Here is a 12,013-nt window from a genome sequence, read left to right as displayed (position 1 = left end):
GGAGAGGGAGAAGCAGACCCCTTGCTGAGTAGTAGAGTCCTGATGCGGGACTTGATCCCAGGACCCTAAGATCATAAACTGAGCTGAAGGCAGATGCTTAACCGACTGAGCCACCCAGCTGCCCAATTGATGAGATTTTCCAAAGGATTATATACCTATATTTTTTAGAGCAAAAAAGGTGTTAGTTTGATTAGTCTACTCTTCTTTGATTTTGCTTTATGTTTATGCTTTTATCATTATAAATTTCTTTTTGGTTTGTTACTTGTTTTCTAGATTGTTGAGTTAAATGTTCAGTTCTCTTTCTTTTATTAAAGATTTTATTTATTTATTTATTTATTTATTTATTTGTCAGAATGAGAGAGAGAGCACACAAGCAGGGGGAGTGGCAGCCAGAGAGAGAAGTAGGCTCCCCTCTGAGCAAGGAGCCTGATGTAGAGTTCGATCCCAGGACCCCAGGATCATGACCTAAGCTAAAGACAGACACTTAACTGACTGAGCCACCCAGGCATCCCTATTTATTTTGGTTTGGGGGGAGGGGCAGAGGGAGAGGGAGAATCTTAAACAGGCTCCTGTTTGATCTCATGACCCCGAGATCATGACCTGAGCTGATACCAAGAGTCAAGCGCTTAACCACGTGAGCCACCCAGGTGCCCCAGTTCATTATTTTTTCATCTTGTTTCCTAGTAAAAATATTTCAGTATATTGTCACCAAGGGGCCAACTTTGAAAGATAACACACATATGAGTGTCTAAGTTTTGGGTTATTTGTTTAAAAAAGTAAACTTTGGGGGCACCTGGGGACTCAGTTGAGCATCTGCCTTTGATTCGGGTCATGATCCCAGTCCTGGGATTGGGTCCCCCATCGGGCTCCCTGCTCTTTGCCTCTCTCTTGTCTCTTATGAATAAATGAATAAAACCTTTAAAAAAAAGTGAAACTTTTTTGTTACTTTGTATCCTCATATTATAATAGATAGTACAGTTTAAAAACACTGTCTTATGGTCAATATGAAAAAGTACAGCAAATATATCACGAAGTCCAAAATGTCTGGAAATACAGTGAAAGTAATGGGTTTATTTCAGCTATTTCTTTTCTTTTCTTTTTTTTTAGATTTTATTTATTTATTTGACAGACAGAGATCACAAGTAGGCAGAGAGGCAGGTGGCGATGGGGTGGGGAGCAGCGCTGAGCGGAGAGCCCAATGCAGGGCTCGATCCCAGGACCCTGACATCATGACCTGAGCCGAAGGCAGAGACTTTAACCCACTGAGCCACCCAGGCGCCCCTATTTCAGCTATTCCTTCAGATGAGCAAGTGAACTAATTGCTATAAGGTTAGAGGTATCTCACAAAACAAAGCTCTCTAGAAGTTGAAGGAAACATTGATCCTATTCTTTGAAAATAGAATTAGTATTTTGTTTCTAAACGTGGTTATGTTTTCTGGCCTTTCATGCAGCTTGTTTAGCACTTTTAAGGTGACACATACACACATACATATATTTATACAATAATATTCTGCATTGGGAAATGGAAACTTAGCAAAATTATAAGGAAACCATGTCTATCCCAAATTAAAACAAGGCAGCTGTACAGTCTCCATGCGTTTGAACATGGGGCGCATGCGCCACATAAGTAAGCTTTCCGTAACTCATCTGGAAGGTATTGGAAGGATAAAAATAGACTAAATATTCAAAATTTCCATCCAAGGAGTTTCCTGCTTTTGCTTACAACTCAATTGTCAGTCTGGGTCCTGGCTCTTGCCCTACTCCGGGCTGGTCGGCGAGAAGACAGTGGAAGCCTTTTATGCCAGCCAGATCATTGAGGCATTGGCTCCGCCTATCCTGAAACAGCTCCTTTCCTGTTCTTCCGTCAGAATGGAAAAAGCAAGGGAGGAAGTCTATAGGAAGACGAGACCCAAAAGCCAGGATGACAAACGTGTGGGATTTAGGAAGGAATCATAGGTTCCTTTTCGAGGAAGGCTGGGCTTGCAGACTCCACAGGTTCCCTGCCGGATGGCGTGTCAGGTTACACTGGTCAGCCTTGTTCATTTGGGAACTCACACTGGGGATCCCAGTGTTCTTGGTTTTTGGAGATGGATGGAGTTTTGAGTCGCGGGGCACTTTTGCCTGCTCTCTGTCGCGTAGTTGCTTTATTTCCAAAGCAGTCCTTCGAACAGATAGATGGAGGGGAGTTCCTGGAAACGCTGTGAGTTCCTGGAAACGCTGTGACTTCCGTTCTATTTGGGTGGCGAATCTCCTCTTGCCCGGCACTTCTGAATGGAAGTCCAGGTCATTCATTCATTCATTCATTCACCTACTGCATGGGGCCTCAGGTAGCAGTGAGGGAAGATGTGGTGTTTGTCCTTATACACACCGTAGGAAGAGCAACAATAGGGAAATTTTTACGCAAACAATAAATGGTGATTCTGACCAATGTTACAAAGAAGCCGTGAAGGATGTCATGGGAGTGTTGGATAGGGAGGCCTAGTCTCCACCAAGAGGGTCAAGAAGGCATTCCTGGAGTAATGACTTGCTTTCGAGATGGCAAGGATAAGATGAACAGAACTGCTAAAAGAAAGAAGCCAAGTGCAGTGTTTTTGAGCGGAAAGGAACCAAAGATACCATCTAGTAAGGTCCAGTCTTTACATTCCAGTCTGAAAACTGAGCATGGGGAGGTGAAGGGATTTGCCAAATAAGTTTGCACAGCCTGTTGGCCCCAGGGCAAGAGACGCAAACCCAGTCTGGCTTTCTTAGGTGCTTTTAAATCAAGAGTGCATGTAGCCAGAAGGGACCAGGTATGATAGGGAAAGTAGGTAGGTTTTAAATTTCATCCTTACTCTTGTCAGCTGCAGAGCTCCTTCCTCAGGTGGGAGAGGGGATTAAACAGGCCTGGAATCTTCCCTATCCTAGAGGAAGTCAGCTCTCTAAAGCTGCAGCATCGATTTTTTGGCGGGGACTGGGGGAGGAGGTATCTAACACACATACACCCAAAAGAATACATGTGAACTTCAGTTGGGAGACCGGTCCCTGTTCTGCTTCTGTCTCGCTGTGTGATTTGAGATTAGTCACTTAACCTCTCTGAATTGCCAGTTTCCGTTTGTACTTGGGTGCGTTTCCTTTTAGTCTTCTCCCGTGCGTTTTAGGAGCTTGTCAGAGATCAGTTGTGCCCTGTATTTCGCCTTAATCTTTAAAAACTAGTCTCTTGTTTGGCTAAAGCATTGTTTAAGCCCCCTTTTAAAGAGCAGTTTGCCAGCCCATGCTTGCCCAAACAACTAGAGAATAACTGTAGCAAGGAAGCCAAGCTCTAGGATCTGCAAGAATCGTTAGCAACTGAGCATATTTCTATAAACCAATAAAGGTTTTTATATTTTATTCATCTGTTACCCTTATGCTGTTGCCACTTTCACATTCAGTGTGTGTAGGCGGAGAGTATGAGATAACAGCCTTTCACAAATGAAAGTGAGTGGAAAAGGGCTGCTTTCCCTTTAAGGCAGTTTCAACCCCAGCTCCCTCCCCTTTCCTGATTGACAAACCTACCCGAAGTCACATGATCCGCCTCTATTTGAAGGTCACAAAAAGCTGCTTCCTTTAGAGACAGAGGGGGAGAGAGAGAGCAAGAGGGAGAGTGAGTGAGAGAGAGTTAGTTTAAGCCAAAATGGCCGACAGAGTCTCTGCTGGTTTCTGAATATTTAAAATACAAAAAAACAGATAGACAAAAAGAAATCATTTTTTGGACCTTTTTTCATTTCCATTTCTACCTTGTATGCCTCAATTTGCTGGATTTAAGCACTGCTGCACTTTATGAGGTTGGTAAATATTTTCAATTTTTTTAAACCAATTGATTTATATGGATCTTGTCTAACCGTTTTCACTAGTGGTGTTGCAAATGGACATTTGTCTAGCATGGAGACTGGCTTCAGACATTTCGTGAATCTGTGTAAATCAGACCCGTGATGTACTTTTGGTTCGGCATTTTAGAAATGGAAAAGCCTTGGTAGAATATTTAAATTTTGAAGTGATTTAATTGCACTTTTAATTATATACAGATTTTCATCCTCATTTCTTCTTGCAAATAAATGAAACTGCGAATAACTGGAAATTTGATATTTAGAAAGAGGTTTTTAAAAAACACAGACCTCTCCCTGCCCCCTTAAATCTGCTGCAAAAATTTGCATAAATATAAATGGGTTTGCATTCTTTCGGCTGCTAAGGCCGACAAAGGATCTGGGAGGGCAAGCACTACCACGGGAAAGCCTTTTTTTTTTTTCCTTCTCCCTTAAAGCTAGGCCATCCTTCCTAGAGAGATGTAGAACCTAAAATAAGACCTGATACATTTTAAACATCAGGCTGGGGGCGAGTGAACACCAGGAGGTTTGGGGTTTGTAGATTCCCCTGCTTGAAAACCTCCCAAGCAATGTGTGGATCACCCCTGTCTTCGCTGCGCGCGCTCATTTGCACTGGGTCTGTGTGTGTGTTCTCAAATGTGCAGCCAGATGCGCTTTTATTTTGATCGTGGTTTGAACCAAATGGTAGGACTGTCTTGTAAACATGGTGTGTTAAAGATCTAAACAGCTATTCACCCCATTAGAAATGAATTCTTTATCAGCTTCTCCCGGTAGACTGGCCTCTTCCATTTCTCACGGGTTAACATTTTTGTTTAATTTTACACAGACGAACTGGGCTTTTCAGTGCAAATTCAGCGTGTGTGTGTGTGTGTGTGTGTGTGTGTGTGTGTATGTGTTGTGTTTGCCTGTTTGGGTCAGGTATCCATTGTTGAAGTGGTCATTTAGGGTCACATAAATAGGTAGCTGTATGGATGTGTATGTTAGTTACCCCCGAAACCGTGCGGTGCCCTCAAGTTAAATTCCATTACTCCCAGTACAGGATTCTAGAAAGCCTAGGAGCAGGGAGGGAAGAAAGCTGAAAACTTGCTTTCTCAGAGCCACCTCCCCCTATCATTGTAAGAGTGTGATGTAATGCTTCTCTCGTCTGGTGGGCTGAAAGGATCGTAGTTTGTGATGTGGCGGGGAAATTGCCCCCACCCCTGAGTAAATTACCCCACCCCCTCAGCACATCCCTGGCTCTGAGAGGCCTTGTTTTCTTTTCTTTTTTCTTTTTTTTCCTAATTTGTATCCTCCTGATTTATGCGTGGCATACTGGCATGAGAAAGAGACTGTTCTTCTAAATCTGTTACAAAGTATAGTTTAGAAAGGCATTTAAAATATGCAAATGGATGGAATTGTCATATCCCCATCATTAAATATGTAGACTTGGATTAAAGCTAATTAAGCAAAATGGAATAATTTTGATCAGAAGGGAGCAGTGTTTTTGTTTCCTTTTTAATTAATCTAATTATAAGATGCTTGTTGGTCCTGCAAGTGTTAAAAAAAAAAAATGGAAGAAATGCTGGCCCGTTTTGAAAATTTGACAGTCTGGAAGAGGGTGTGTAGTGCTTTCAAAAGCTTTATTCACTGTTCAAATGGATTGGCCCCTTGTGCTGAAAATGGCCTGTTTCTTTGGGCCAATTGTGTGTAGATGAAGGGACTTTCACGCTAATTTAACAAAAAGACTCTGCATTTGAATACATAAAGATAATTAAAGTTCTCCATCTCTAAAGAGCAAGTATTTTATTGTTTTTTTAGAATTAATGTTATTATATTAGTAATGGAAATAAGTAGAGAAGTGACAGTTTAAATTCAGCGTACATCTTTTGGTGATATAAGTTCAGCTTTTGTGTAAGAGGGGTTTGGAAACATTCTATTAAAGAGGTATCTGGAACAAATTTCTCTTAAAAAATTTCTTTGCAGCTTGAATTTAAAGGAAAAGACATAGAAATTACCATAGTGATAAAGAGTGTTGCTTTGTGGTGGACCTCAAGAAAATTAAAGCTCTCATTATTGTTATTTTTTCTGAAAACGAAAGCGCTTATTTGGGGCTTTACCTGTTAGATGATTCATTTTACACCCATTTCCTAAGTTGGCCTTAGAGGAGGAGAGTGAGAAAAACCTAAGCTTTCCATGTTTTGCCATTAGCTTGCTTTTGTGGACTGTGTAAACATGTGAATAGCAGGTTAATTCAGTTTGTGGGACCGAGGAACCAAAAGCAGGGTGCCTGTTCTCCCGCAAGGAGGAAGATGATCGAACGAACTTGAGCAGAATGCCATCTGAGTCTCTGAAATGTTTTTATAAATATTCTTATCTCCTAGACAGGTTGAAAAGTGATATACATAAGACCTGGTTTCACGTATGTTAAGCGTTATGGCTCTGGTGAGTTTCAGAAGCTCAGCTGCCATTTTGGATCTAAGTTCCTGCAGAGCCAATCCTGATGGCACACCGAAACTGTGGTCATTCGGAAGCAAATAAAAATGAATAAGAAATCAAGCGTGCAGATGGATAGTGTTTAATTTGTGCCTTTTGTCGAAGCTTTCTTTCTGTTGATAGGGCGAAATGAAGCTTAAAAAACTTTATAGTGACATGGCTGATGTGTTGGAAGAGCAGAACCCAAGGAGATTAGAACTTGCATGTTACGGTTCTTAAAAACGAGACAGTGTATGCAGAGGAAGTTTCTTACCAGAGAAAATGTATGTGATTCTTACTTAGGACGCCCCCCCACCGTCCATATCTCCTTATGCTGGTTCTACTGGTGATCCTATAGTAATGTCATTATTCACAACACTGCTCTGTCTCTGAAAGAAGTGTCATAGATTCATTATTAAGATCTACTGAAACATCACAAAAATTGGTAGTGCTAACCTATCAGAAGTGGTATCTTGTTCTTACACTGTGTCTGTCCTTCCATCCGGGTTCCAGAAAGGAAGCGTCAGCATCTTTGATATTTAGTGGCAAACTCAACTCTCATTCAGCTTTGAACAGCCATTTGTTCTTTGTCACCACTACCGCCGTCCTTCAAAAACAAACTTCTAAAAACTGAAGCAGAGACTTCTAAGGCTTTTCCAGTTCATCACCTGTGCAAGAGATGCTCACAGAGTGATGTGTGATGGTGAGGCCTTCAGAGAAGGCTCCGCACATCACAGTGGCAGTGGGTAGGCCTCACCCTAACCCTACACCCCATGTCTGGAACGTTTTGGAGAAATTTAATTTTTCTACATTAGCATAATCGTGGTTCTTAGCATAACCATGGTTCTTAGCATAACCATGTCCAGTTTAAACTGGGTAAGGCCCTGAGGCAATAGAGATGAATGGACCTTGTTCCTGCCCTCAAGAAGTACCAATCTAGCAAGGAAGATCATCAGATAACGAGGCCATCATAGCTTGGTGCTGCGGGTGCGGTAGTGAGAGCAGGTACCTGACACAGAAGTATCCAGAACACCTGCATTAAGAGAGCCCTTGTTTAAAACAGCTAAGTAATTACTCATTTTTGGTCATCATTTGGATTATTAGACTTTCACTAAGTGTAACTTGTGATTTAAAGGTGGGGTTTCTGACATCTTTGGTTGGGGAGGGGGAAGCATATGCTGATTGTTTCCTCGTACAGCTTTGTTTGTGGATTTACACCAGTCACCTTCTCTCACGCTCTTCTTGTGGTGGAGTCTGGTGGTGGAGTGGGCTGGGGTGAACTGAAGCCGCTTGGCCTGAAAAGGGATTTAAGCCATGACAGTGACATTTTAACATTTTCTTTCCTTCTTCCTTCGTATAGTCGTTCAGCTCTCATTTATTAACGCCGTGGCATGTGTCGGGTACTGTTGTAGGTGTTGTCACTGTTGTAAGTGTAAGAATTAATTTGGTCAGCCCTTCGCCCTGAACTACCCCTTGGTTTGTGTGGAAATACTCACCATCTGATGACTATCTAACCGATCGCTTTGGGTTAGGACTAGGATAACACTGTAGCTCCTTTCATCTCCTAGTCTCTGCTGAGAATCAGGAAATGAATGGTAATGTTTGCTTCTGGTAGTTCCAGAGATTTCCATTGAAGGTTGGACAGATAATCACTTTATTCTCCATTTCCTTTGGCCATGCAAAAGTATCTCCTCAGAATTCTCTTTTAAATGAGCCCTGCAAACTTTGCAACCTAACTTGCCTCCCTCCTTACTCTGCCACATTCCTCACTTCTACTGTTTTAATATCCCTTAATTGTGTCACTATCTGAAATTACATTATTTGTGTATGATGCATCACTCCCCACAAAACCATACCCTTTCCTGAGAGCAGATTTTTGTTTTGCTTGTTGCTCAGTGCCCAGCATCTAGAACTGGGCTTAACAGGTTGGCGTTAGACTGGAGTGTAAGGTCCCCAGGACCAGCTATGTGACCGTAAGTCCCCATTTCTTCATCGGTAAAATGGGGATAATACACTGCTGTGAACCGTAAAGGAAATGTATGTAAGAGCCGGCACCTAGCTGCCTTGCTTAGTAAGTATTTCCTTCCCCTTTGCTCTGTCTCTCTTTGTTAAATAAACCAGAAAGAGTTTTTTGGCCCCACAGATGCCTCCATTCTTTCTCCTGGCTCACGGGATCATGAATCGTGTGCTCTGAGCTTCAGGCTGGATAAGGACAGGAGTAGTGCTGAGCCATTTATTTTTATTAAAAAGTCCCTACCTGCATTCCTGGGGTCTGATGTCGTCTCTTCAGGCTCTCCAGTTTCCTGCAGGCTCTGCCTCTGTGATGTAGCCACATTTGTTTGGCTGCTTTTCATACATTCTGCGTTTTGCATCAAAAGGTTCTCAACAGTTTCAGATGAGTTGGTCCCAAGTTTACCAGGGAGAACATAAAATACAGTGTTTTCTCCTTCGTTGTGATTATTCTGAGCCTATACCTGTAAATTCTGTTTATTTAATGAAACTTAATAGTTTTGATTCAAAAGACAGATAAAAACTTAGGTCAATTGCCCACTTTACAATGGTGTCAAATAAATATAGATGTCCTAGAAATGGCTTTCATTCATTGACTTGAGAATTAAAAAATATATATATATATTATTTATTTATTTATTTGGCAGAAAGAGAGAGCCCAGGCAGGGGGAACTACAGAGGGAGAGGGAGAAGCAGGCTTCCCACAGAGCAGGGAGCCCACCTGAGCCAAAGACACATGCTTAACTGACTGAGTCACCCAGGTGCCCCTGGAATTTTTTTTTTTAACTCAGAAAACTATTATCTGTTTACTCATTCAGCAAGTAATTATTGAGTACCTATTACATGATGGATATTAGGATAAGTGCTAGTATAGGAATAGGGTGAAGTTTTCTCCAGGTACCATTGCTGAAGTTACAAAGAATAGAAATACAAGAGGCTGGCCAGTGTTTGGGAGTGTTGGATGATTACAAGGGAGGGACCGACATCCAACCCAAATAGAGGGACCAGCTTGTGCAAGGGCCCTGAGGCAAGAGAGGACATTGTCATACTTGGAGAACTGCATATTGAGTGCTTGGACATGGTTGGAACATGAGGTACATAGGCAAAGAGATGGTCTGGGAAATGGGAAGCAAAGCTATAAAGATAAACACTGGCCAGATGCAGAAGGTCTGTAAGTCATGTTTGAAAGTTTTGATCTTAAGAATAGTTGAAGGGTCTTCAGCAGGAATGTCACCTGCTCAGATTAGGTTTTTGAAAGACGACTGTGGTTGCACTATAGGAAATGGCTGGAGAGTTGAGTGTAAGACCAGACAGTATTGCAGGCATCCCAGGTAATGGTGGCCTGAACTGGCAGCAGAGTTGGGAAGAAGTAGTTAAATCCAGAGATATTTAAGAAGGAGATTTCACAGCACCTGAATACTAAGTATGGGGAAGTTAAAAGTGATGCCTCCCATCTCTGGCCTGGGCCACTGATGGGATGGTGGTCTCATTCACGGAGGAGGGGTCCATTCGGGAGACAGGTGTGGGGTTTAGATTATGAGTTCAGTTCTGGAGTTGCTGCATTCTGAGACATCCAAATGAAGGTGTGGAGCTATTACGTATCTGTCTGGAGATAAAGATTTGAGAATTGTCAGTAGTCCCAAGTCCTCCAGCATTTTTCTTTTCAAGGTGATTTCTTTGGTAAGATGTCCAAAAATGGCAATGTGCAGTGCAAGGTGCTGTTAGCTGCTGTTAAGAGGACACTATTTTATAAAGATGTTAAGACCACATACTCCCATTACCATGATGGTTGCCATTAGAAATACCAAAGGAGTTCAAGGAAAAGAAAGACTAATTTTGGTCAAGTTGATCATCGAAGGTTTTATGAGGAACATGCGTTTGAGCTAAGCCTAAAAGGTTGGTGGGAATTGTGTAGAGTGGAGAGCAATCCATCTGGAGGATTAGTTACGTCCTGGAAGGGTTGATGGGAGCTCAGAGATGTACAGGCAAGCCGGGAGACCTGCTCAGGAGTTTGGATTGCTCATCGTTTGGATGGCAGACAGATGGGACTTGAAAATATGATAACAAAGCATTCAAAGTGGTTTTGGGGAATTCTCAGTGGCAGTGGGGCAGAGGACTCCAGGGTGATTTAGACTCATACAGGCCAGTTATGGATAAGACTGCTGTGGCGTGGCTAGAAGAGGGACAGGGACTCCGGGATTTCAGGAGGAATGATGGGAATCTTCAGGAGGAGTGAAGATGTACTCCAGGTCAGACAGACATCCTGAGTTTACGAAGGCAGCGAGACTCCCAGAGGCTGCTGTGTAGCGGGCAGCTGAAAGTGTGAAGTTGAAGCTTGAGAAGGAGGTCAGAAGTGGAGATAAAGGATCGGAAGTCATCCACATAGACGTGATAGCTGACGCCGAGCGAGTGGATGAGCTCACCAGGGATGGGTAGCGAATGGAAAAGAGAACTGAGAATAGGTCCTTGGGGACAGGAAGAGAAAGAGGACCTGGGAAGGGATGAAAAGGAAGGTGATTGTGTCGGACATTTGGAATCATTGCTGAAGAGGAGAAAAGGACTTCTCAATCTCAGATGTGGTCAGCAGGAAGAACAGTATGTGGTTACGATAGCGTTCCCAAACCTAGTGTTGGGAGGTGTTCCAGTGGGAAAGGTTTGGGGATCATTAGGTTACTCCAGAACCATTCAGTAGAAACAGAATGTGAGGGACAGCTGGCTGGCTCACCTAGTAGAGCATGCAGCTCTTCATCTTGGGGTCCTGGGATCCAGCCCCATGTTGGATATAGAGATTGCTTAAGTAAAATAAACTTAAGAAAAAGAAGAAGAAGAAATGGAATGTGAGTCATGTGATAGTTAACATTTTCCAGGAGTCACATTAAAAAAGTAAAAAGGGGGTGCCTCGGTGGCTCAGTGGGTTAAGCCTCTGCCTTCTGCTCAGGTCATGATCTCAGGGTCCTGGGATCGAGTTCCACATTGGGCTCTCTGCTCTGCGGGGAGTCTGCTTCCTCCTCTCTCTCTGCCTCCTTGTGATCTCTGTCTGTAAAATAAATAAATAAAATCTTTTTTAAAAATAAAGGTAAAAGGAACATGAAAATAATTTTAATAATAAATATTTTATTTAACCAAATATGTGCAAAATATTTTCAGTATAACATGAAATCAATTTTTTTAAAGATTTATTTATTTATTTATCAGAGAGAGAGGGAGAGAGAGCGAGCACAGGCAGAGGCAGAGGGAGAAGCAGGCTCCCTGCTGAGCAAGGAGCCCGATGCGGGACTCGATCCCAGGACGCTGGGATCATGACCAGAGCCGAAGGCAGCCGCTTAACCAACTGAGCCACCCAGGCGTCCCTGAAATCAATTTTAAAGTACTTAAATATTTAAATACTTAAAATCAGATGTTAGACATTCTTTTTTTTATACTAAGGCTTCGAAATCTGGTACGTATTTTATACTTAAAACACATTTCAGTTTGAAAATGAAATTTTTATTGGAAATACTTGATCTGTATTTAGATTTCATAAAATTTACAGTTGAAAAGGTACACCCACATACCCATGTTTTTCCAAACATACAAAAAGTTTTCCATTAATGGGAATGAGTATCAACTTTAAATTTTCAGTACTTGAACTAATATACAATTGGAATTCCATTTCTGAGTCACACCAGTCTTATTACAGGTGCACACTAGCCATGTGTGGCTACCATATTGGA

General features: G+C 42.2%; 1 protein-coding gene across 7 annotated transcripts in view; it reads left to right on the top strand.

The window, feature by feature from the left end:
* The window catches only part of TNRC6B (trinucleotide repeat containing adaptor 6B), a 246,345-nt gene that overhangs the window by 116,399 nt on the left and 117,933 nt on the right, over positions 1-12,013 (top strand). Inside the window, exon 1 of one of the 7 annotated variants that reach the window (XM_059401955.1) lies at positions 3,591-3,800. The exons of the other annotated variants lie outside the window; for them this stretch is intronic. Coding sequence (XP_059257938.1) covers positions 3,796-3,800 — 5 coding nt within the window. The 5' untranslated portion in view covers positions 3,591-3,795. Of the gene's footprint in view, positions 1-3,590; positions 3,801-12,013 lie in introns of those variants that run through there. 7 annotated transcript variants of the gene reach the window in all.

Source organism: Mustela nigripes, chromosome 6 (assembly GCF_022355385.1).
Source record: "Mustela nigripes isolate SB6536 chromosome 6, MUSNIG.SB6536, whole genome shotgun sequence".
Lineage (NCBI taxonomy): Eukaryota > Metazoa > Chordata > Mammalia > Carnivora > Mustelidae > Mustela > Mustela nigripes.
Note: the sequence above shows the minus strand (reverse complement) of the source record. Positions and strands in the feature narration are given on the sequence as shown.